The sequence below is a fragment of the Choloepus didactylus genome, chromosome 10 (genome assembly GCF_015220235.1).
Source record: "Choloepus didactylus isolate mChoDid1 chromosome 10, mChoDid1.pri, whole genome shotgun sequence".
Classification (NCBI taxonomy): domain Eukaryota; kingdom Metazoa; phylum Chordata; class Mammalia; order Pilosa; family Megalonychidae; genus Choloepus; species Choloepus didactylus.
This window is the reverse complement of record NC_051316.1, coordinates 82,040,001-82,065,644: the sequence shown is the minus strand read 5'-3', so window position 1 is coordinate 82,065,644 and position 25,644 is coordinate 82,040,001. Positions and strand designations below refer to the sequence as shown.

Below are 25,644 nucleotides of genomic sequence, written 5' to 3'. Positions count from 1 at the left end.
CTGTTGGGTCAAGAAAGTGCAGTAGGAGAGGTCAGTTGGCAAGTGATCTTGAGAGTGCTGCTGGCTTAGATCTTAATTTCCACTTGCAGGCTGTTCTCAGAGCAGAGGCAGGGCTGATGATGGTGTCAGGGTGGGCCTTTGCTGTTGGCCTCTGTGCTGATCATCAGCGAGGCCCAGCCACAGGTCACAGCGGCACCAACAGCAAAAGAGACTCAGTGCTGCAGTAGCAGCTACTGACTCAGGGCTCTTTACAGTCCTATTGAGAGACGGGGATTACACTGAGCCCACAGGTTGGGGTTCATCATTTTAACCCCAGTATTAGAGGCTTGGGGGTGGGGACTGGTAAAAGGGTCTTTCTTCTTGATTAGTGCCACTATCTCTCATTCCTGACTCTCATCTTCCTGTTGTCCAAGATTTTAGTAAAGGCACTTTAAAGCAGGAGCTTAGTCCTTATATGCAGCTTTCTACCTGAATAGTCACATTAGTGACAGAAATCCCTCCTTGCTATTTTTCTGATGAGTAACCTTATCTTGTTCTTACTCCAACAGCAGTGACTGGCAGACCTAGGACAGGAAACTGGGGAAGCAGTGCAGTGGTTAAAAATATAGATACTGGAGCCTGATTCCTGGTCCTACCACAATCAAGTTACTTATTGTTTCTGTCCCTCAGTTTCCTCATTTGTAAAAAGGGCATAATAATAATAGCACCTAGCTCATAGGTAGTCCTCTGTTGTGAGGACTAAATAACTTAATACATATAAAGAGCTTAGCACAGTGTCTGGCATGTAGTAAACATTATATAAATATTTGCTAATAATAATAACGGTTATAAAAATTACCATCCTGTTCAAACAGATGAATAGTATAGCTAGAGGGTGACATTCATTTATAAAATATGGAGTGCCAACTATGTGCCAGGGTCCTTTCTTGGTCAGTGAAGTGATGCTGACCATGACAGACATAAGCCCTTCCCTGTGGAGGGGCAGAGACTTTAAACTAACCTTTACATAAATATATAAGGTGGTTCTCCTATTTGGGCCTTTACCCAAAAGTCAAAAAAACATTTTTGTGTTAAGAATTCTAGCACACAGAAGAAACAATGCGTTAGAGAGAGAGAAAGAGAGAATGAATATTGGTTACCTTTGTAACAAACTGCCCCCAAAATTGGTGGTTTAAAGTGACTATAATCACTTATTTGTGCAAAATTCTGCAATTAAGACAGAGTTTAGCAGGACAGCTCCTCTCTGTTCCATGTGGCAACTGCTAGGATGGCTTGACTGGAGGTGGAGAATGCACTTCCAAGGTGGCTCATTCTCATGACTGGCTGTCAGCCGGCAGCTCAGCTGAGGCTGTCAACGGGACCTTGTTTCTCCTTCATATGGTCTCTTCACGTGGCTAAGTTGGACTTCTCACAACATGACAGCTGGGTTCTGAGAGGAACCACCACAAAATAACAGGTCACCATGTGCAAGCATGTATCAAGCTTCTACTTGCACCATGCTTGCTAATTTCCCTTTGGACAAAGCCAGTCTATGGCCAAGTCCAGGGCCCATGTTGGGGAGGACTATACAAGGGCGAGAATTCTGAGAGGTATGATGCAATGGGGTCCACCACAGTGGTGGTTTGTAACAGAGAAAAAGGCCAAATTTTCATTTTCTAAAATTTTTTGTCCTCTTTTCCTCTTCAATCATATAAGCCACCTCTCCTATCTCTAAAAGTTCCAGGGAGAAATTGCAAAGGTGGGAAGTAAGGTCTTTTCTACATCAAAGGCCCTTTGAAGAGTGATTATAAAATTTGTTACAGTCAAATAATTTAGAATGATATTATTCTATGAAGTAAAGATTTCACTCTGGTTGAAAATACGGTGGAGAAACAAAGAGTAAACTTAATGAAATCGTGTTATTTTGACATGTAGAGCTGTTTTTTAGTGAAAAGAGTGAGAAGGTAGGAGGCAGCGGTAGGGGGTGGTGTCCCAGGACTGTCTAAATAGTATAAAAGTGTAGGCATACAAATTTTTGTCAAGAGGAGCCAAAGCATAGCTAGGAAAATGCCACTGGGATACAGTCTGAAGGGTAATGAGAAACACAAATGGGAGGAAGAGCAGCTCGGTCAATTCCTGAAGTATTGGCTGTAAGGATACTGTTCCAGTTTGCTAATGCTGCCACTATGCAAAATAGCAGAAATGAATTGGCTTTTATAAAGGGGGTTTATTTGGTTCCAAATTTACAGTCTGAAGGCCATGAAAATGTCTAAATTAAGGCATCAACACAAGTATACCTTCATCGAAGGAGAGCCAATGGTGTCTGGAAAACCTGTTAGCTGGGAAGGCACATTGTGTTCCAGCTCCTCTCTCAGCTCCTGTGCATTCTTCAAAATGTTGCTCTTTGGGTGTTTTGTCCTCTCTTAGTCTCTCTGGAGGAAACACTGGGCTAGTATCTCCAAAGTGTCAGCAAAAATCTGCTTTCAATGGCCGTTTCCAAATGTCTCTCTCAGCTGCTTTCCAAAATGTCACTCTTAGCTGCTCTAAGGTCCTTCTGCTTGTGAGCTTTTTTATAGGACTCCAGTGATTAAATCAAGACCCACCCTGAATGGGTGGCATCCATATCTCCATGGAAATTATCTCATCAAACGTTTCACCCACAGTTGATTGCTGATTGAGTCACATCTCCATGGAAACACTCAAACAAAGGATTCCAACCTAATCAACGCTAATATGTCTGTCCCCACAAGACTGCATCAGAGAGCATGGCTTTTTGGGGGATATAATACATCCAAACTGTCACAGATACCAGCAGGTTCAGGAGAGTAGAATAGTTCAAAGCTAAGTCCATGAATGGTGAATATATACTGGAGCTGTGCTCACTAGACTGAAAGCTCCTTAATAGGAGGGGCCATGGCTTGTTGACTTCTCTTTCCTCATCACCTAGCTCTCTGCCTGACACAGACAGATTAAGTTTGTTGAATGGATGCAGACATCAAGGTTTGAAAAAACTCTGCACACTTGTAAACCATTCCCTCTTTTTAAGATCTTGGTGCAATAAAATAATTAGTATGATCCTTTTTAAAATATGTCACTTCTCTGCTTAAAACCCCTTGATGGTTTCCTTTTCTTTTAGGTCTGTATGTAAGAGAGGCCTTCAGTGATACATAAAATAACCCCATCACTCTCTATCTTCCTTTGTTTTTCCTTTATAGCATTTATCCTCACATGACCTATATATTTCCTTGTTTATGGTCTGCCTCTCCTCATAGATTGTGAGATCTCTGAAAGAACTTTGTCTTATTTACTGTGGTAGCCCCAGCACCTAGAACAGTACCTGACATGTAGAAGGTACTCACAGACACTTGTTCAATGAATGAATAAATTCAACAGTCATTGGAGAACTAGAGTTTCTGCAGTGTCATCTGGCTGGAGACCAAAACACTGGTGAGTGTGAGGTGCAGGATTCCCTGTAAGCTACTACAGTCCTGATCTTCCCTGTGTAGGTGGAGCTGATCTTGACAATGTCAAGAGTTCAGCTTCTCCTGTTATTGCCTATCTGTGACTGTGAAGTTGACGGCCTGGATAGGACAAGATTCAAATGGTTTGGGAGTGATATAGAGGGCAGCTCCATATCAATCTTTAAGTTAGTTAGAATAGTTTTCTGGGTTCCAGGCCAAGAACTTTGAGTGGGATCAAGTAATTGAAAGAAAGTTCCTGTGTTTTGGCATATTGGTATGGAAGAAGAAAGTGGTACATGGGGTTGGGGACATGGACAAGACCTTCTTTAAAACTAAGACTAATCAAGGAGTTTACTTTATTTGATGAGCGTTGGAAACCATAAAGGGATTTAAGCAGGCGAGGGTCATCATCAGATTTTTGTTTAAAACACTTTTTCTAGCTGCAGTATGAATGGGTTGGAGGGAGTGAGAGTGAATATAGGGAGAAAATAAAGAAGAACATTCCAGAAGGAAGAGCATGAATATCAAAGAATTCAATAGATGATAAGTATGGGAGGACAGGGAGGTAAGAAGTTCAATGTTGCTGGTATAAAGTTGGGAATGAAGAGATGGTGGAAGGTAAAGCAGGATAAGTTAGAAGGGCTTCTTGTGTCTTTCTTCCTTAATAGGTTTACAAGAAATTTTAGGATAAATCACTAAAAAATCCATGTCTTACACAAATAAGCATTGTTGTATTGAAATGAGAGTTCCAACACTAACTGCCAATGGTATGAACATCATTTCTTGGAAGTATCCCCCAAGTTCTTGCAAATTAGACACTTGAGAGAGCTACATTATGAAATCAATACATAGTGGGAGAAGTTAACCAGTCCTAAAAGAAGGAGGTGGAAATAATAAAGTGTAAATTATAGGTGGAAGATCTGAAGGTAAATTGTAGGTTATTGTTTATGGATTCATCAGCATGTTTACACTGTGGTGTAGAATAGAACTTCTCTACTGCTGTACCAATTACAGGTGGGACTACCAAGAATTGGAAAAGATTATAATTAAAAGATATTAATCAGGAATTGTGTAGCTATTTCATCGTGAAACCTACTGTCAAAAAGGAACATGTCTAGTCCAGTTGATGCTGCTTCCAAAATATTTCTTGAGTCAATCCGCATCTCTCCATCTTCACTGCCACTTCCCTTGTCCAGGCTGCCAATATCCATTATACTACATCAGTAAACTTCCAACTGGTCTCAACCTTTCTGTTCTTCCCTCCCCTCCAAACCATTCTTCCTCACAGCAACCACAGTGATTTTCATAAAATGAAAATAAAATCATGTTACTCCCCAGCTCCTTCTTCAGGGACTTTTCATTGCATATAGGATGAACCTACATACAGTACTTCAGGTGATTTACAAGCTGGACCATTTCTCCCTTACTACCTACTTTTCAGCCTTATTGGACTTCTGTCCTGCGTGAAAGTATATGCTAAACTCTTTCCTGCCCATAGGGCCTTTGCATATGCTCTTTCCTCTGTCTAGATCACAGATCTAAGATATTATTCCACCAAGTGTTCACTTGTCTGTTTCCTTTTCATTTTTTCTGGACTCAGTTTGTCTCTTCCTCAGATAGGCCTTTCCTGACACTGCTCCCAACCCCTCCAAACACCCTTAAAAACAAACAAGCAAAATGAGGTATCCCAGCTATTCTCTCTCCCAGAACTGTGCACTTTTCTTTCTTAGAACTTATCACCGTTTGTAATTCTTTGCATGTGAAAGTAATGACTGTCTTCCCCACTAGACTGTAAGTGCCATAAGAGCAGGGACCACGTCTGTTTTGCTTACCTGTGGATCTGGCACACAATAGAGTCTCAAGGAATATTTGTCAAATAGAGGAACATTGAATATACAGATTCTAGTACTTGTCTTGCCCATGACAGTAATTTATTTGCCTTGACACACTGGGAAATTATACTCTGATGTCTACCTCAGTCTCATGTGAGTTATAGTTAAGGTGAATCAGACTCACAGGGCCTGACCACTATAGGCCCAACATGAGCAAGTCTCTGGACTAGACCACCGCAGCCAACACAGGAAGGTCCTCTGGCTCCAACTGCACTTCCTTGAGGCCAATTGCCTCAAAATCAAGGGCATTCAGGGAGTCAGTTTATATAAATAAATGGATGGGGACAGTGGCAAACTGGAGAGCACATAGTAGGCACTCTCAATTCCAGCCATTTGTCAACAGAATTTGCTAGATTTACTGATTTTGTGTTTTCACAAGACCATGGATCCTGGTTTTCATGTGAGATCTAATTTCTAACTGTTGGAATAAAAAAATAAAACAAAAAAACTAAAACTCCTTGAGCAGGCCAACAAAACACATTTGGCTTGGGGCACAGTTTGAAGCCTTTGCCTTCCATCAGTGAATCTAAAATTTGAGGAAGCATCAGGAAAACCTGGAGGGCTTGTTTAAAACAGATTGTTGGGCCCCATTCCCAGAGTTTCTCAATCAGTAGGCCTGGGGTAGGGCCCCCAAATTGGCATTTCTAACAAGTTTCCAGGTGATGCTGATGCTACTTGTCCTGGAACTATACTTTGAGGACTACTGCTTCAGATAATACCACAGACCACTCTCTATTCATTTCTATATACCTGTTTGTGATAAATCATTTTAGTTCTGGAGTGGAATCTTTGAATCTTTTAAGTGCCCTCAGCCATATATTGTACTCGTGATCCTCCTTTCCTGGCCACTACTGCGCTTTAGATAGTGGGCTAGTCTTAGCTGAGGCCATCAGCCAGGGAGGTTGAGCATGGGAACTCTGCCCAATTTTGTACTTTTTATGGTGACTAATCCAATTAGAATGACCCAAACCAATTTTTGAATGTAATACATACAATGGCAGGGCAGGTAGAAGCAGATGCAAAGAGAAGCTTAATTCTGAGAGAACACAACTGGCCCCGTCACCAGAGCTGCCACTTTTAATCTCAAGCAGTTGTGGACCTGCCATTAGGCCTGACTCTGCAGCTGCTGAGATGTGTCCAGTGCCTCCCCTCTTCCTGGTGTGACCTTAGTTTAAGCCTGCATCTCCTCTGCTAACAAGATCAAGTCTCTCTTTTTGTTCCCACCCTCTCTCTTGATGGCTCAGATGTCTCTGTTAGTACTGTTGAGTTTCTGCTTTTATATGGAAGGAAACAATTCCATCTTGATAAAGAAATTTGACTCTTTAAGGCTCAGTTTTTATATAAGGTATTTGAGAAAAATTATAAATATTATGCCTTCACCCATGAGATAAGGATTTCCCCATCTGCCAAAATGCCTTTGAACAACTGTAAAACCTGATTCTGAGGAAACGTCCTGGAATTGTTACAAAAATCAGTAAACATCTCATCCTAGCATCCTGCTTCTCTACTCCCTGATTGCCCTTCCAACAGTTCATTAGGGAAGAGAGTACTAGAACAAAACTTGGCAGGTTTCTCTACCTCTTGCTCCTCCTCTTTCTCCCCAACAAAGGGAGAAAGTAGATGGTGGCTAAGAAAGGGGGAAAAACAATGTCATAGCAGGTAATAACAGCGGAAAACAGAGGCTCAATGTAGTGAGCCTCACCTCACAGGGGTGCAAAGAAGATGCACGGCCGCCTGGAAACTGCCATAGACAGGTTGCCTGAAGTCTCTCCCAGTTTAGACTGAGGGCGGTACAGAAGGGCGAACCTCGCGCCGAGAGGTGCTGAGAGAGCTCCGTCCCCCCTGGGTCAATTGCCAGGATACACACTTGAAGCCCTCTCTGGTGAGGGACCGCTTGGGGCGGGCACTTCCCAGCCGGCTTTAGGTGCAACTCAGCCAAACCTCCCAAAACTCTGCTGACGCCGCAGACTGCGCTCCTGTCGGTCTCGCGACGTTATCATGCAGCGCCGGAAGCGGTAATGCGCGGATGGACTAAGGTCGCCGTGTCCGTCTTTCCCATCCCGAGGTAAGGCGGTGTTGAGCTTGTCTCCTCAGGTAGAGAGGTTGAAAGCTGCGGATTTGGGCCTTAGGCCCGGGCGCTACTGCGCCTGAGTCCTGTGCCTTGAATAGTGCTCTCACGGCTTCTTTCCCGGCTAGCGTTGACTCCTCCTCGGGCTCTCGGGATTTCGACTTCCCGCTGCCCTTCTACTCCTGCACTCGTTTTTTTCAGCGGGCGGTCACGTTGGTCTTCCTGTTTCGTTCACGTGTGCCTTCGATAGCTGCACATAGCTCGGTCGCAACACAAGCAGAAAAAAGGTTAATTAGAGAGTGGGTACTGTCCTACCTAATGAGGCGGTTCAGCTTGTCAGGAAGGATAGCTTTGTCGGCCAAAAACTCTCTGAAAGGAACTTCTCTTGAGGGCTCTTTAAAGGAGAGTGCATATTGTGAAGAACAATTTTCTCAACAGGCATTACAGGAAGCCCAGAATAAGCAAGCCTTTTCTTAGTGAAAGAGATTTCAACGAAACAGGGATATAATTTCCATTTGGAATCAATGTTGTCTGGGTTTGGAGCCTTCTGGGAATTTGTCTTATATTGGGAGTCGTGTAGAATACTTAGACTTGGATTGTTCATGTGGGCAGACTGTTCGGATTTATGCCCTCCCGCCTTAGTTTGCACTGTTAAATGCTGTCCGATGTTCTTTTCACAGGTCGTTGACTCTTGCTTTCAACCAATCTTCACTATTTTTTAAATCACATTTTTTTAATTGTAGAATATAACATATATACATAGAAGTGATAACTTTCCAAGTGCAATTTAACAAGTAGTTAGAGAGCATATTTCAAAGAGTATTGTAGGTTACAGTTCCATAGTTTCAGTTATTTCCTTATTGTGAAATATATATACAAAAAGGTATAGCTTTCAAATTACAATTTTTTTTATTTTTTATTCTGAAATAAATTCAAAGTTATAGGAGCAATTGCAAAAACAATACAAACCCCATACACAGAACTCCAGCATACCCTGACCCCCCTCCCCCGATAGCCCAGTCCACCAACTTTAACATGCTGTCACATCGCTATTTCTTTCCCTCCCTGCCTCCCTCCCTATCTATCATCCATCGTGTATTGCTGTCTTCTGAACATATGAGAGCTAGCTGCACACATCCTTGAACAAACACTATAATTCACATATACACTTCCCATGAACAAGAACATTCTTTTATGCAATCCCATTAAGCGCAGCTAAGAAGTACAAGAGATTCAACAATGATACAAACCTTACATTCTATGTTTCCTTTTCCTTATGTCTCAACTGTGTCCCTTTGAGCCTCCTGTCCTCCGTCCTCCGATCCCATCCAGGTTCATCCTTGGCATTCAATTGTCATATATTTAGACTTGTCTTTTTTATTTTTTTTTTCAATTGTGGAAACATGTATACAGCCTAAGTCTTCCCATTCCACCCCCTCCCTAGCCTTCCATTAGTGGGACTAATCACATTTAGAATGTTGTAATGGTCTTTCCCACCATCCATTACTAGAAATTACCCTTTGTCTCAAACAGCAACCCTACACTCATTTCTTAACTCCCCATTGCCCTTTCCCCCATTTCTCTTAACCCAAACTCTACTTTTCATCTCTATGGTCATATTCTCTGATAATTTCTTTGTGTTTACTGTGGGGCTTAAAATTAACCTCTTAAATCCATAACAGTCTTGTTTTTCTTTGATGCCTTAACTTCAATAGGACACATAAACTATGTTCCTATACTCCTCCATTCCCCCACCTTTATATAGTTGTCAAAAATTACATATTTTACGTTGAGTTCAAAACGACTGATTTGTCCTTAGAGTTTGTGTATTTTATATCATGTAGGAAGTAAATAGTGGACTTCCCATTCAAAAATTATTGACTTCTATTTGTATTCCATTGTGGTCAGAGATTGTGCTTTGAATATATTCAATTTTTTAATTTTTTAATTTTTTTAATTTCTTGAGGCTTGTTTTATGTCCCAGCTTATGGTCCCTTCTGGAGAAAGATCCGTGATCACTAGAGAAAAATGAGTGTCCTGGTGATTTGGGATGGAAGGTTCTATATATGTCTGTTAACATTCTTTATATCTCTTTCTCCTTTCTTTGTTTCTTTGTCGGTAGGGCTCCCTTTAATATATGAAGTAGGGCAGGTCTTTTATTGGCAAACTCTCTCAGCATTTGTTTGTGAAAAATTTAAGCTCTTCCTCAACTGTGAAGGAGAGTTTTGCTGGATAAAGCATTCTTGGTTGGAAATTTTTCTCTCTCAGAATTTTGAATATGTTGTGCCACTGCCTTCTCGCCTCCATGGTGGCCGCTGAGTAGTCACAGCTTAGTCTTATGTTGTTTCCTTTGTATGTGGTGAATTGGTTTTCTCTTGCTGCTTTCAGAACTTGCTCCTTCTCTTCAGTATTTGAGAGTCTGATCAGAATATGTCTTGGAGTGGGTTTATTTGGATTTATTCTATTTGGAGTTCGCTGGGCATTTATGCTTTGTGTATTTATATTGCGTAGAAGGTTGGGGAAGTTTTCTCCAACAATTTCTTTGAATACTCCTTCTAGACCTTTACCCTTCTCTTCCCCTTCTGGGACATCAATGAGTCTTAAGTTTGGACATTTTATTTTATCTATCATATCCCTGAGATCCGTTTCGATTTTTTCGATTTTTTTCTCCATTCTTTCTTTTGTTCTTTCATTTTCTGTTCTGTGGACTTCTAGGACACTGAGACGTTGTTCAACTTCCTCTAATCTTATATTGTGACTATCCAGAGTCTTTTTAATTTGGCCAATAGTTTCTTTTATTTCCATAAGATCTTCTATTTTTTTTATTTACTCTTGCAGTGTCTTCTTTATGCTCTTCTAGGGTCTTCTTTATGTCGCTTATATCCTGTGCCATGCTCTTCTTGATGTCCTTTAAATCCTTTGCTATGTTTTCGTTCCTCGATTGTAGTTCTTTGATTAATTGTGCCAAGTACTGTGTCTCTTCTGATATTTTGATTTGGGTGTTTGGAATTGGGTTCTCCATATCGTCTGGTTTTATCATATGCATTAAGATTTTCTGTTGTTTTTGGCCGCTTGGCATTTGCTTTGCTTGATAGGGTTCTTTCAAGTTGTAAAAAAAGATAACAATCTAATTTTTCAGAAACACAAGTTGGTGGCGTGCACTTTCTCTAACTAACCAGCAGACGGCATCTGCGAGTCACCTGTACCCCTCAAGTCAGCTCTCCTCAACTGTGTCCTTGTGGTGTGTGGGGAAATGATTCTTGTGAGGTTCAGTTGGTGAACTCAGTTTGGGTGTGTTGCTGGAGCTGTCTGCCCTGAATGTGGGGTGTGTATCTGGGTGGCTAGGGAGGCAGGGCAGCTCTAATATTCAAACTCTCCAGGTGTTCCTGGAGATTCAAGGCCGCCGCAAGAGTCAAGCCTTCATTTCATTTCAGCCCCAGACCCTCTCTCTCGCTGACACACAAACCATCGGACTTGGTGTAGCATCCCTGGGTTTTCTGAGTGGGCCCCCTTTCTCAGCTGTGATCTTCCAGGACCTCTGTTGAGGGAAGGCTGTGCTACGTCACTGTGTGCACCGTCCCTCAAGGGAAGCCCCGGGCCGCCGGGCCGTGCAGGGGTGCTCTCAGCCTGATGCAAAGATGGCCGAACGGGGCGTCTCAACCCTCCCCTCCTCGCACAGTTCCGCCTTCCCAGCTCCGGGACAACTGGCGGGGCTCTGGGCTGTGGGCACAGCCTCGGGCAGGAGTTTATCCAGCTCTCCAGGGAGCCAGCTGCAAGCTGCGGGGTTTGTTTCTGCTTCTGGCTCTCCCCTCCGCTCCCCTGTCCCTGAGGGTATCTGCAGCGGGCTATCCTTCAGGCCAGACACCAAGAGGCTGACTCAGCCCTCTCCTGCTGTGTTTTACTGTGTGGTTCCCACTGTCACAACTGCATCTGCTCCTGGGTTTTTCCCCTTTTTTTTTTTTTTTTAAAAGAACCAGTTGGTCTCCAAGTGCGAACCCCTGGCTTCCCCGCACTGCAGTGCAGCCGTAGGTCTTCCAGCCAGCTTACTCACTCGTTTCAGAATGCAGACTCCCAGTTTCACCAAGTATACGGCCCCTGTGGTACTAGCAGATCTTGTCCAGCTGGTGCATTGCTGAAACCAGTATTCTGGGTCACTTTCTGGTTTTTATCTAGTATTTTTCACGGAGGTGTTTTTTTTTGCCCTGTCTCACCTAGCTGCCATCTTAGGTTCTCCTCAAATTACAATTTAACAAGTAGCTGTAGAACACGTTTCAAAGGATGCTATGTGTTACGGTTCCACTATTTCAATCCTTTCCCTCTAGCTACTCTAATACCCTAGCAACTAAGAAAAAGTAAATTATATAAAGATTCAGTATTCATAATCCTTTGTTAAATTCCATCTTGTCTGTTGCTACTTCTTCCTCTAGTTCAATCACTTTCCCGATCTTCAGGGATGTCTCGACAGTGACCACCCTAACCTGTTCATCCAACCTTCAATATTAATAAGAGTGATAGTGGAGTTGAATGCTAACTTTTTGCCAGAGATTGAATTTTACATACTTTTCATTTTCATTTAGACTTTCTGATAACCCTATTGTTTAGAGCAATTAATATCCTTTTACAGCTGAGGAAGTTAGAGCAGTTAAATAACTTGCCTCAAGTCACACAGTGAGTAACTGATGGAGCTAAGATTTGAACCCAAGCAGTCTGACTTTACAGGCCTTGATGTTAACCATTATTTTATATTGTTTTTTCTTCATTTGTTCATTAAGCTCCCAAGCACTTCACTCTGTTGTTATTTCACCTGTATTATGGAGAAAATTGATGTCATCAGACTTTCTTTTGTAATTGAGAAATTAAGAATTATCAAATGATTATGATTACTGAATCATATAGATGCTTTTTCTTTCTACATTGTAGAATAGGCAGAAGTTAATACCTGAGATTATAGAAACTCAACTAGTTTATTGCAATGGTTATTCTAACCTAGTTTCAGGCCTGTTTGCAGTTACTATTTAATGGTTATTCTAGCCTAGTTTCAGCCTATGTATACTTACTATTATAATGGTAACAACCCTTCTCACCCTTGTTGGAATCTGTAAAAGCCCTGAACTCGTTACACTGAGGGAGACAGATTTTTTTGGCTGACAGGCCATCTGCTCTCCTGTTTCATGTGTAGCGTTAAACTTTTCTCTGTTTGAAACCTGGGTGTCATAGATTGGCTGTTGTGTGTGTGGGGCAGAGAACCCACTGCTTTTGATCGGTATCATTGTCAAGTTTCTACCCCCTGCTTTCCCTTCTTACAAAGTCATCTATGTTTGCACTCATCTTTACCTTACTGTTAGTCTCCAAGGATGAGCTGTCTCTTGATCAAAGAAAATCCCTTTATCTTTGCTTCTGTCATTTATCCTTTACCTGTGATATCTTGTTTTTACTTGGCTTTCTCTTTCTTTGTCCCAGTTATACCTAAACAAGGAAGTCAGGTTTTTAAAGATCTCTTCCTACCCCCACCTCAAAGAAAGAGAGAAAACAGAAAGAAAAAGTCTTTGGTCATCTATCTTCCTTTAGCTGTCAAACAATAATTCTATTCTTCTCATCTAAACTCTTTTAAAGAATATTCTAAATTCTGTCTCCAATTCCTCACCTCTCATTCACTTCTGCAGTTTAGCTTTCAGACCCATGATTCCTGAAATTTCACCCTAAGGTCAGTAGTGACTGGTTGTCAAATCAGACAGACATTTTTCAATCATTATGGGATCCCTCTGCTGCTTTGGAAACTTTTGTCATGCACTCCTTATTCCTTTGCTTTCTGGGACAACATGCTCAGCTGGTTTAGGTCTACCTCCTGTAAGAAACCTTCCTTAATACCCCCTTTCTTGTAGTCTAGGCTGGGTACTTCAGTTTTGTGTTCCCATAATACTGCAGACCAATAAATACTTATCACATCTATTATGATTGTTTCTACATCTCTCTTCTAGAAGACTCAGCCTTTTGAAGGCAGAACCCATGCTTTATCTCTCTATCCAAGTACTAGAATGGTACAAGGCACATAGTAGGTGTGCAGTAATCTTGACTGAGTGATAAAATGAGTGAAACCGAAAGGTGGTATGGTGCAGGGGTTAAGAACCCATTCTTTGGAATTAATTCAAATCCAAGCTCTATTACACATTGACTATGTGACTTGACCACATAACTCATCTTTTCTAAGTCCTAATTTTTTCTTCCTTAGAATGAGATTTGTTGATTAGATTAAATGAAGTGTAAAATCACTTGGCACAGTGTCTAGCACATAGTATGCACTTAATAAAAGTATGTTGAATACCAGGGCATCCAGGACTACAAGGCCAGGCCTAGCCCAGTGCAGTGATCTCAGGAGACCCTTTCTCTGTGTTTCCTGAATGGGCGGACAGTGATATAGTCTGTTTACCAGGAATTTGTAATCCCATTTGGAGAGTAGAATCATGTCCATATTAAGCATTCAGAGAACCATGAAGGTAGTATGACCACATCTGATAACAAAATGTGTAGAAGGGAAGACAGCCCAGTGAAGGCCTCGGAGGAGGAGGTGGGACTTGAAGGTTGAGTATGATTTGGATTTCTAGGAGGGAGGAAAGAGTATAAACCAATTCCAGGAGACCATATTAAGAATTATTTATTTGGATGGCCTGATTCACTGTAGTTACATTATGTTATACCTGAAGAGTATAATGCATGTATGAGTATATGGGGGAAGGGAGGGGGTTGGATACAAGTGGGACTAATTCTGTGAAAAATAGCAGGAAGTGAAATAAGTAACTTATTCTGTGGGGTTAGAGGATGGAGGGTCTTAACTTCAAGCCTGAGGGATTAGGGATTGATCTAATAGGTCAGAGCCAGGCAGGTTTCCAGGATTGTGCTGGGCATTATGATAGTGCCCCCAGCCATGTTTGGCTGTTTTAAGTTACATTAAATTTAAATTAAATTAAAAAAAAAAAATCTGTTCCTCTGTCTGCATTTCAGATGCAGCTACATGTGACTACCTCATTGGACAGCACAGATATAGAACATTCCATCATTGAAGAAAGTTCTGTTGGACAACACTGCTCCAATTTCAAATTGTTGGCCTTGTTTTCGTGGCCTGTCAGATCATTTGGGTTCTTTAATAAATAATCAGAATTTCTCTCCCATCAACTCCCACAACCTGGAATGAGAGAAAAAATCATGGTCCTGAAAAAGAGAGAATTGAGATTCATCTTCATAGATATGAGGGTGTATGGGATAGTCTAAAGAAAGAAGAACAACATACCATAAGAAGAGAGAAAGAAAGAGAACCTGGATAGGGTTGTCATTTGATCATTCACTTAAAAATACTTTTTGCATGCTTACTCTAAAGGGCTGGGGATTTATGATAAGTTCCCATAGAGCTTGCAGTTTATAGATTTTTACTGAAGGGGACAGTATTGAAAGATTCAGAAACACCCATCCTTCTTTACGCCCCGTATCCTAAAAAGCTTCATTCCTGGAAGGTGGAACTGGAGGCTGAAAAGGCCAAGATATTGCTTAAGTTTAGTCACATAGCATTATGCTTTCACTGCTTCAGCTTCTCAAGAGGTAGTAAACAGGAATGTCATAACTTCAGATCTTTGGGGGGGGTGGGGAAATAAAGTGTGTATTTGTAGAGGTCATGAGGGGTCATTCCTATTATCTTGCAGCAGCCAGCCGTGCTCTCAGCCACCCATCAGATTCCTCCCTGTCCTTGCACTCAAACTGTGTTCTCTCCTGGCTTCCGTTATTGTCAGCATGAGTGGTCACAACATGACTTATTTGCCAATGCCTAATGAAGACGTGCTACACTCCTTAGTCCATTACTGCTTATTCTGCAGTTCCCAGCAAGTGCAAACAGATGCCCCTCTGAAGACGTAGCATTTAAAAGTGAAGCAGGAACTGCTTGTAGCACCATCATCATCTGAGGCTCGAGCTTATGATTTTAGATTTCCAGCTGATTCGTCATGCTCTTTTTTTTTTTTTTTTTTTTTTTTTAATAATCATTTTATTGAGATATATTCACATACCACGCAGTCATACAAAACAAATTGTACTTTCGATTGTTTACAGTACCATTACATAGTTGTACATTCATCACCTAAATCAATCCCTGACACCTTCATTAGCACACACACAAAAATAACAAGAATAATAATTAGAGTGAAAAAGAGCAATTGAAGTAAAAAAGAACACTGGGTACCTTTGTCTGTTTGTTTCCTTCCCCTACTTTTCTACACATCCATCCATAAACTAGACAAAGTGGTGTTTGGTCCTTATGGCTTTCCCAATCCCATTGTCACCCCTCATAAGCTACATTTTTATACAACTGTCTTCGAGATTCATGGGTTCTGGGTTGTAGTTTGATAGTTTCAGGTATCCACCACCAGCTACCCCCAATTCTTTAGAACCTAAAAAGGGTTGTCTAAAGTGTGCATAAGAGTGCCCACCAGAGTGACCTCTCGGCTCCTTTTGGAATCTCTCTGCCACTGAAGCTTATTTCATTTCCTTTCACATCCCCCTTTTGGTCAAGAAGATGTTCTCCGTCCCACGGTGCCAGGTCTACATTCCTCCCTGGGAGTCATATTCCACGTTGCCAGGGAGATTCACTTCCCTGGGTGTCTGATCCCACGTAGGGGGGAGGGCAGTGATTTCACCTTTCAAGTTGGCTTAGCCAGAGAGAGAGGGCCACATCTGAGCAACAAAGAGGCATTCAGGAGGAGACTCTTAGGCACAAATACAGGGAGGCCTAGCCTCTCCTTTGCAGCAACCGTCTTCCCAAGGGTAAAACTTATGGTAGAGGGCTCAACCCATCAAACCACCAGTCCCCTATGTCTGTGGTCATGTTAGCAACCATGGAGGTGGGGTAGGCGAGTACCCCTGCATTCTCCACAGGCTCCTCAAGGGGGCACTACATCTTTTTTTTTTTTTTTTTTCCCTTGTTTGTCTTTTTCTTTTCTTTTTTTTTTTTTTTAACTTTCCCTTCTTTTTTCAAATCACCTGTATGAAAAAAAAAGTTAAAAAGAAAACAAACATACAATAAAAGAACATTTCAAAGAGACCATAGCAAGGGAGTAAGAAAAAGACAACTAACCTAAGATAACTGCTTAACTTCCAACATGTTCCTACTTTACCCCAAGAAAGTTACATAATATAGCAACATTTCAGTGAACTTGTTCCTACTACAACCATCAGAAATTAACAGACCATAGTCATTTCTGGGCATCCCCAGAACGTTAAATAGCTTATCTGTTCTTCTTGGATTATTGTTCCCCCTTCCTTAATTGCTCTCTACTGCTAGTTCCCCTACCTTCTACATTATAAACCATTTGTTTTACATTTTTCAAAGTTCACATTAGTGGTAGCATATAATATTTCTCTTTTTGTGCCTGGCTTATTTCGCTCAGCATTATGTCTTCAAGGTTCATCCATGTTGTCATATGTTTCACCAGATCGTTCCTTCTTACTGCCGCGTAGTATTCCATCGTGTGTATATACCACATTTTATTTATCCACTCATCTGTTGAAGGACATTTGGGTTGTTTCCATCTTTTGGCAATTGTGAATAATGCTGCTATGAACATTGGCGTGCAGATATCTGTTCGTGTCACTGCTTTCCGATCTTCCGGGTATATACCGAGAAGTGCAATCGCTGGATCGAATGGTAGCTCTATATCTAGTTTTCTAAGGAACTGCCAGACTGACTTCCAGAGTGGCTGAACCATTATACAGTCCCACCAACAATGAATAAGAGTTCCAATTTCTCCACATCCCCTCCAGCATTTGTAGTTTCCTGTTTGTTTAATGGCAGCCATTCTAACCGGTGTTAGATGGTATCTCATTGTGGTCTTAATTTGCATCTCTCTAATAGCTAGTGAAGCTGAACATTTTTTCATGTGTTTCTTGGCCATTTGTATTTCCTCTTCAGAGAACTGTCTTTTCATATCTTTTGCCCATTTTATAATTGGGCTGTCTGTACTATTGTCATTGAGTTGTAGGATTTCTTTGTATATGCAAGATATCAGTCTTTTGTCAGATACATGGTTTCCAAAAATTTTTTCCCGTTGAGTTGGCTGCCTCTTTACCTTTTTGAGAAATTCCTTTGAGGTGCAGAAACTTCTAAGCTTGAGGAGTTCCCATTTATCTATTTTCTCTTTTGTTGCTTGTGCTTTGGGTGTAAAGTCTAGGAAGTGGCCTCCTAATACAAGGTCTTGAAGATGTTTTCCTACATTATCTTCTAGGAGTTTTATGGTACTTTCTTTTATATTGAGATCTTTGGTCCATTTTGAGTTAATTTTTGTGTAGGGGGTGAGGTAGGGGTCCTCTTTCATTCTTTTGGATATGGATATCCAACTCTCCCAGCCCCATTTGTTGAAAAGACCATTATGACTCAGTTCAGTGACTTTGGGGGCCTTATCAAAGATCAGTCGGCCAGAGATCTGAGGGTCTATCTCTGAATTCTCAATTCGATTCCATTGATCTATATGTCTATCTTTGTGCCAGTACCATGCTGTTTTGGCAACTGTGGCTTTATAATAAGCTTCAAAGTCAGGGAGTGTAAGTCCTCCCACTTCGTTTTTCTTTTTTAGAGTGTCTTTAGCAATTCGAGGCATCTTCCCTTTCCAAATAAATTTGATAACTAGCTTTTCCAAGTCTGCAAAGTAGGTTGTTGGAATTTTGATTGGGATTGCATTGAATCTGTAGATGAGTTTGGGTAGAATTGACATCTTAATGACATTTAGCCTTCCTATCCATGAACATGGAATATTTTTCCATCTTTTAAGGTCCCCTTCTATTTCTTTTAGTAGAGTTATGTAGTTTTCTTTGTATAGGTCTTTTACATCTTTGGTTAAGTTGATTCCTAGGTATTTGATTTTTTTAGTTGCTATTGAAAATGGTATCTTTTTCTTGAGTGTCTCTTCAGTTTGTTCATTTCTAGCATATAGGAACATTACTGACTTATGTGCATTAATCTTGTATCCCGCTACTTTGCTAAATTTGTTTATTAGCTCTAGTAGGTGTATCGTTGATTTCTCAGGGTTTTCTAGATATAAGATCATATCATCTGCAAACAATGACAGTTTTACTTCTTCTTTTCCAATTTGGATGCCTTTTATTTCTTTGTCTTGCCGGATTGCCCTGGCTAGCACTTCCAGCACAATGTTGAATAACAGTGGTGACAGCGGGCATCCTTGTCTTGTTCCTGATCTTAGAGGGAAGGCTTTCAGTCTCTCACCATTGAGTACTATGCTGGCTGTGGGTTTTTCATATATGCTCTTTATCATGTTGAGGAAGTTTCCTTCAATTCCTACCTTTTGAAGTGTTTTTATCAAAAACGGATGTTGGATTTTGTCAAATGCTTTTTCAGCATCTATTGAGATGATCAATTGATTTTTCCCTTTCGAGTTTTTAATGTGTTGTAATACATTGATTGTTTTTCTTATGTTGAACCATCCTTGCATGCCTGGAATGAACCCCACTTGGTCATGGTGTATGATTTTTTTAATGTGTCTTTGGATTCGATTTGCAAGTATTTTGTTGAGGATTTTTGCATCTATATTCATTAGGGAGATTGGCCGGTAGTTTTCCTTTTTTGTAGCATCTTTGCCTGGTTTTGGTATTAGATTGATGTTAGCTTCATAAAATGAGTTAGGTAGTGTTCCATTTTTTTCAATGTTTTGAAAGAGTTTGAGTAAGATTGGTGTCAGTTCTTTCTGGAAAGTTTGGTAGAATTCCCCTGTGAAGCCATCTGGCCCTGGGCATTTATTTGTGGGAAGATTTTTGATGACTGATTGGATCTCTTTGCTTGTGATGGGTTGGTTGAGGTCTTCTATTTCTTCTCTGGTCAGTCTAGGTTGTTCATATGTTTCCAGGAAATTGTCCATTTCTTCTACATTATCCAGTTGTTGCCATACAGTTGTTCATAATATCCTCTTATAATTTTTTTAATTTCTTCAGGATCTGCAGTTATGTCACCTTTTTCATTCATTATTTTGTTTATATGGGTCTTCTCTCTTTTTGATTTTGTCAGTCTAGCTAGGGGCTTGTCAATCTTGTTGATCTTCTCAAAGAACCAACTTTTGGTGATATTTATCCTTTCTATTGTTTTTTTGTTCTCTATGTCATTTATTTCTGCTTTAATCCTTGTTATTTCTTTTCTTCTACTTGGTTTAGGATTGGTTTGCTGTTCATTTTCTAGCTTCTTCAGTTGATCCATTAGTTCTTTGATTTTGGCTCTTTCTTCCTTTTTAATATATGCGTTTAGTGCTATAAATTTCCCCCTTAGCACTGCTTTTGCTGCATCCCATAGGTTTTGGTATGTTGTGTTCTCATTTTCATTCGTCTCTATATATTTAGCAATTTCTCTTGCTATTTCTTCTTTAACCCACTGATTGTTTAGGAGTGTGTTGTTTAACCTCCAGGTATTTGTGAATTTTCTAAGTCTCTGATGGTTATTGACTTCTAATTGTATTCCATTGTGGTCAGAGAATGTGCTTTGAATAATTTCAATCTTTTTAAATTTATTGAGGCTTGTTTTATGTCCCAGCATATGATCTATTCTGGAGAAAGTTCCGTGAGCACTAGAAAAGTATGTGTATCCTGGTGATTTGGGATGTAATGTCCTGTAGATGTCTGTTAAATCTAATTCATTTATCAGATTGTTTAGGTTTTCAATTTCCTTATTGGTCTTCTGTCTGGTTGATCTATCTATAGGAGAGAGTGATGTGTTGAAGTCTCCCACAATTATTGTGGAAACATCAATTGCTTCCTTTAGTTTTGCCAATGTTTCTCTCATGTATTTTGTGGCACCTTGATTGGGTGCATAGACATTTACGATTGTTATTTCTTCTTGCTGAATTGCCCCTTTTATTAGTATGTAGTGGCCTTCTTTGTCTCTCAAAACATCCCTGCATTTGAAGTCTATTTTATCTGAGATTAATATTGCTACACCTGCTTTCTTTTGGCTGTAGCTTGCATGAAATATTTTTTTCCATCCTTTCACTTTCAATTTCTTTGTGTCCCTGTGTCTAAGATGAGTCTCTTGTATGCAACATATTGATGGTTCATTTTTTTTTGATCCATTCTGCGAATCTATATCTTTTAATTGGGGAGTTTAATCCATTTACATTCAACGTTAAAACCGTGAAGGCATTTCTTGAATCGGCCATCTTATCCTTTGGATTATGTTTGCCATATTTTTCCCTCTCTCTATTAATATCCTTTATTGTACCCATATCGAATCTCTTTAGTACTGAACCTTTCTCCAAGTCTCTCTGTCCTGTCTTTGTTTCTCTGTCTGTAGGGCTCCCTTTAGTATCTCCAGTAGGGCAGGTCTCTTGTTAGCAAATTCTCTCAGCATTTCTTTGTCTGTGAAAAATTTAAGCTCTCCCTCAAATTTGAAGGAGAGCTTTGCTGGATAAAGTATTCTTGGCTGGAAATTCCTCTCACTCAGAATTTTAAATATATCGTGCCACTGCCTTCTCGCCTCCATGGTGGCTGCTGAGTAGTCACTACTTAGTCTTATGCTGTTTCCTTTGTATGTGGTGAATTGCTTTTCTCTTGCTGCTTTCAGAACTTGCTCCTTCTCTTCTATGTTTGACAGTGTGATCAGTATATGTCTCGGAGTGGGTTTTTTTGGATTTATTCTATTTGGAGTTCGCTGAGCATTTATGATTTGTGTATTTATGTTGTTTAGAAGATTTGGGAAGTTTTCCCCAACAATTTCTTTGAATACTCTTCCTAGACCTTTACCCTTTTCTTCCCCTTCTGGGACACCAATGAGTCTTATATTCGGACGTTTCATATTATCTATCATATCCCTGAGGTCCATTTCGAGTTTTTCAATTTTTTTCCCCATTCTTTCTTTTATGCTTTCATTTTCCATTCTGTCATCTTCCAGGTCACTGATTCGTTGTTCAACTTCCTCTAGTCTTGTACTATGAGTGTCCAGAATCTTTTTAATTTGGTCAACAGTTTCTTTAATTTCCATAAGATCATCCATTTTTTTATTTAGTCTTGCAATGTCTTCTTTATGCTCTTCTAGGGTCTTCTTGATTTCCTTCATATCCCGTACTAGGGTCTCATTGTTCATCTTTAGTTCTTTGAGTAGCTGCTCTAGGTGTGTCTCTTCTGGTCTTTTGATTTGGGTGCTTGGGCTTGGGTTATCCATATCGTCTGGTTTTTTCATATGCTTTATAATTTTCTGTTGTTTTTGGCCTCGTGGCATTTGCTGACCTTGATAGGGTTCTTTTAGGGTTTGTAGACCAGTTGAAGTCCTTATCTCTAATTTATCAGATCTACAGCTTCGTGGAGTACACTTTCTCTAACTAACCAGCAGGTGGCGTCCACGAGCCACCTGTTCTCCACAAGCCAGATCTCCCCTGCTTAGCCTTTTTGGTGAGTGGGGGAGTGAGTCTTGTGGGGCCCAATTGGTGTACCAAGCTTGCGTGTGTAGTTGGTGTTGCCTGCCCTGTATGTGGGGCGTGTTTCTGGGCAGTCGGGGAGGGGGGGTGGCCCTAACAATCAAATCTCCCTGATGATCCTAGAGTTTTAAAGCTGCTGCAATAGTCTAATCCTTCAGTTCAGTCCTGCCACAGTTTGTCTCTGCCACTGACCCACAAGTCTTTGGTATTGGCGTATGGCTCCTGAGACTTGCAAGTGGGCCCCTCTTCCAGGCTGTGCACCCCGGGTCCTCTGTTGAGGGATGACTGAGCTATGTCACAGGTGAGTGCCGTCCCCCCAGGGCAGTTCTGGGCTGCTGGGCTGTGTTGGGAGGCTCCCAGTCTGCTCAAATGATGGCTGAATGGGGCTCTGTTAATTCACACTGCTCCCCCTTCCCAGCTCTGGGACATTCAGCTGAGGTTGCAGGGAAGGCTAATGTCCACGCCCAGTTTTGTGGTGTGTGCCTGTTATTTGAAGCACTTCCGTCACACTGGGTTGTCTGGGGCAGCTCTGGGCTATGGGGCTGGCGATGGGCAGGAGTGTTTCCTGTCCACCAGGATGGTGGCTGTGAGCGGACACCCCCCTTTTCTTGGGAAGTTGTGTTGTTTAGTGAATTTTCTCAGCCACTGGATTATTGCCTTTTGTCTCAGAGCTCTCTTAGTTCTGCTCTTGACTTGACGTGCCCAAATTTCAATTCTTTGAAGCTTTCTGTATTGAGCTTCTTAGAGTAATTGTTTTAGAAAAAGCAAAAAGGATTTAAAAAAAAAAAAAAAAAAAAAAACGGCCCTCCTCAGAGATCTAATGGGTTATTGAAATGCTAATAGACAAAGCAACCAGGGCCATTAAGGAAACGTGCACAGGGCAGAGAGATCAGCCTTGCTTCGGGATTTGCATATGCGCCTCAAGGCCTGATCTCCGCCCTTCCCCTTTCTGTGTTCACCAGAACTCCAAAAATCCTCTGCTTTTACTTTGGAGCTTCTCGTGTTGTTTTCCTTCTATGCCCGTCTCCTCTCTGCTGGGCTGGCTGCTCTCAGAGTCTCTGGTGTCTGGCCTCAGTCTATCTATGGTTGGAGTTTGAATCAGTAGAATGAGTTTCCGATAAGAGCAGCCACTGCAATTCTCCCTTCTCCTTCCTGGAGCTGACAGCCCCTCCTCCCCCGGGACTGAGCCTGGCAGGGAGGGGCGCGGGTCCCCTGGCCGCAAAAACTTACAGATTTCGCTGATCTCAGCAGTTCCACGTTTTCATGAGTGTTGTATGAAGTATGCCCAAAGACAGATTGCTCTGTGGTGTCCAGTCCACGCAGTTCCTGGCTTTTTACCTACTTTCCTGGAGGAGTAACTAAAACATACAGCTCACCAGTCTGCCATCTTGCCCCGCCCTCCTCGTCATGCTCTTTGCATCAACTCCTTCACAAAGACTTGCTGAACTGCCTTTTGGACCTCAGGCTGAGCCCACATTATATTAACAGCATCTGGACTAAGCTCTCTGGACTCTAGTCTGCCTACACACAGTTGTTAGCATAAGTATTCTGAATTCTGAGAGTTGTCTCCTATTGATTATGTTAATCTGAACTTTTCAGCCTAGTGTTCTTTTAACACCTCTGCTTTTTTTGTGACTCGAGAGTTGCTTCTCTGGCTCAGTCAACTCAGGTCTGCTTTCCACCCCGACCTATGGCTTGTTATTGCTGAATCTGTGCCATCACTTGGGCTTTTAAAAACGGAATGCCTCCTCCCACTCCTTTTCCTCCTTATTAGTTCCCTTGGCTCCTGGCCCTCTCTAACTGGGCATTTTCTAGAAGCGTTTCCTAACTAATCCAATTCGTATGAATTTGTGTCTTTCCAGCAATCATATACTCTGCTTTGCATTGTCTTGTCTTTGTGGATAGTAATGAAGCTATGCTTTTAAAAAATCTGTTTTCTTTCTGCTTATGGACACAAAGCTTGTGCAGAGGGTATGATAAGTTCTGCTATGACTGTAGGCTACATTTTCCAGAGAGGTAGCACTGGGCTTTAGCACTGATAAGGTCTGAAATCTAGGGAGGCATCCCAATCCTGTCCCTGCCCATAATTCCCTGGGTGATCTCATCTCTGCTTTAGTTCCTATGACATGTTTATGCCTCCCCAATATATAAAATTCAGTTTCTTTCTCTCCCTTGAGAGCTTTACACCCATGTATCCCAGGTTGACCCTTGGATCTTCCACAGGTAACTTAAACTGATTCTGTTTCAATCCGAAATTGTCTCTTCTTCCCCTACCCCACTATCCTCAAACTATGTCTCCTGTGCATTCCTCCTTTTGGTTAATGGGTGTCTTCCAAATTAGAAATCTTGGTGTCTCCCTTTGCTCCTTTGTCATTCCCCAGATGCAGTCAGTAATTCATTCTGTCTTCATAGTTTCTCCTGACTCGTCCTCTCTATCCCTTTTGCTTCTCCCTTTTTTAAGGCCTCATTTCTCTCTTGAATTTATCTCCTTTCTCTTCTCTGAATATCCTACATGAGCATAAAGGTTGTTTTTCCATAAAAAACACACTTAGTCTTGCTATTTCCCTATTGTTATGCCTCTCTTGTTTCTCTGTTACAGCATTAGATCTGAGTTTCTCAACATGGTAGATGAGATATTGCACAAGACAGTTTCTTGTTTCTGTAAGCCTGTCTCCTATTCATCTCCTCCAACCCCTTGATCTTTGGGTTGCCTCCCTAGATTCCATCATAGCAGCACTTATCATGCCTTCTGCACAAGTTTTGTGTCCATAAGCCATTGTGCCATGGCTTCTTTGTGCATGTGCTGTTCTAAGTGCCCAGAACGTCAGCACCTCCACTGTTGATGTGCAGGTTGTATATTGCACAAAGGTCCTGCATTCACACTTCAGAAATTGCAGATGGCAGTAAAATGTGCATCAGTATATTATGACACTTAAGGAAAGGAAACATTTTTCTAATGCACATCAAGGTGCCTTATAGACCAAAGAACATCCTCCATTCTTATGCCCTTAGTTCTCTGGCATGCAGACTTCCTCTCATCCTTTAGAACCCAGTGTAAACATTGCTTCCTCATAAAGCCTTTTCTGATGCTCCCTACAAGAGTCAGTCAGTCCTTTCACTGGGCTAATGCAGTATTTGGTTACTCCCTTCTTATAGTGTTCATCACATAATGTAATGAGTCTGTCTGCCTCACTTGCACGCTGAGCCCCGCAAGGACAGGGACAATGTTTTATTCATCTTTTGATCCTCAGCACGTAGCCCAATATCCACCACATGGAGTATATCAATAAATGTAACAAATATTTGATTGCCTAGCATAACATTTGGGCACAGAAGTAAATACCCAAAATACCCGATTTAATCCTCACAACAACTTTATGAGTCCTGCCATCATCGTGTTTTACAGGTGAGGAAATTGAGACTAGGGACGTGAAGTCACTTGTCACAAGATGAACTGCTGGTAAATGGCGTGTGTGGTGGCACTGGGGTGTGGCCCTGAAGGACTTGTTATGCTTGTACAGCTGTTCTTCAAGTGATTCTCTTGCTCTTTTGTTTTGTCTCTCAGGGTAATGATGCGGGTGTGCTGGTTAGTGAGACAGGACAACTGCCACCAGCGAATCAAACTCCCACATTTGGAAGCAGTTGTGATTGGGCGTTGCCCAGAGACCAAGATAACTGATAAGAAATGTTCTCGACAGCAAGGTAACTGGTGATAGGAATATGGAGAATACCATGTTTGGTTCCTTAAGCTAGTGATAACTGAACAGGCACACTTCCTGGGTGCTGTTGATGGAAAATTT

At 41.3% G+C, this 25,644-nt stretch overlaps 1 protein-coding gene across 3 annotated transcripts in view; it reads left to right on the top strand.

The window, feature by feature from the left end:
* The first annotated feature begins 7,253 nt into the window (after positions 1-7,253).
* APTX (aprataxin) overlaps positions 7,254-25,644 on the top strand; it is a 39,304-nt gene continuing 20,913 nt past the window's right edge. The window contains exons 1-2 of one of the 3 annotated variants that reach the window (XR_005210734.1): positions 7,254-7,397; positions 25,410-25,546. Coding sequence is in view for 2 of the 3 variants with exons in the window: in XM_037798185.1 (XP_037654113.1) it covers positions 7,351-7,397; positions 25,410-25,546 (184 nt within the window). In the remaining variant the exon portion in view is untranslated. Of the gene's footprint in view, positions 7,398-25,242; positions 25,305-25,409; positions 25,547-25,644 lie in introns of those variants that run through there. The other 2 variants (XM_037798185.1, XM_037798186.1) reach the window with 2 other exon arrangements.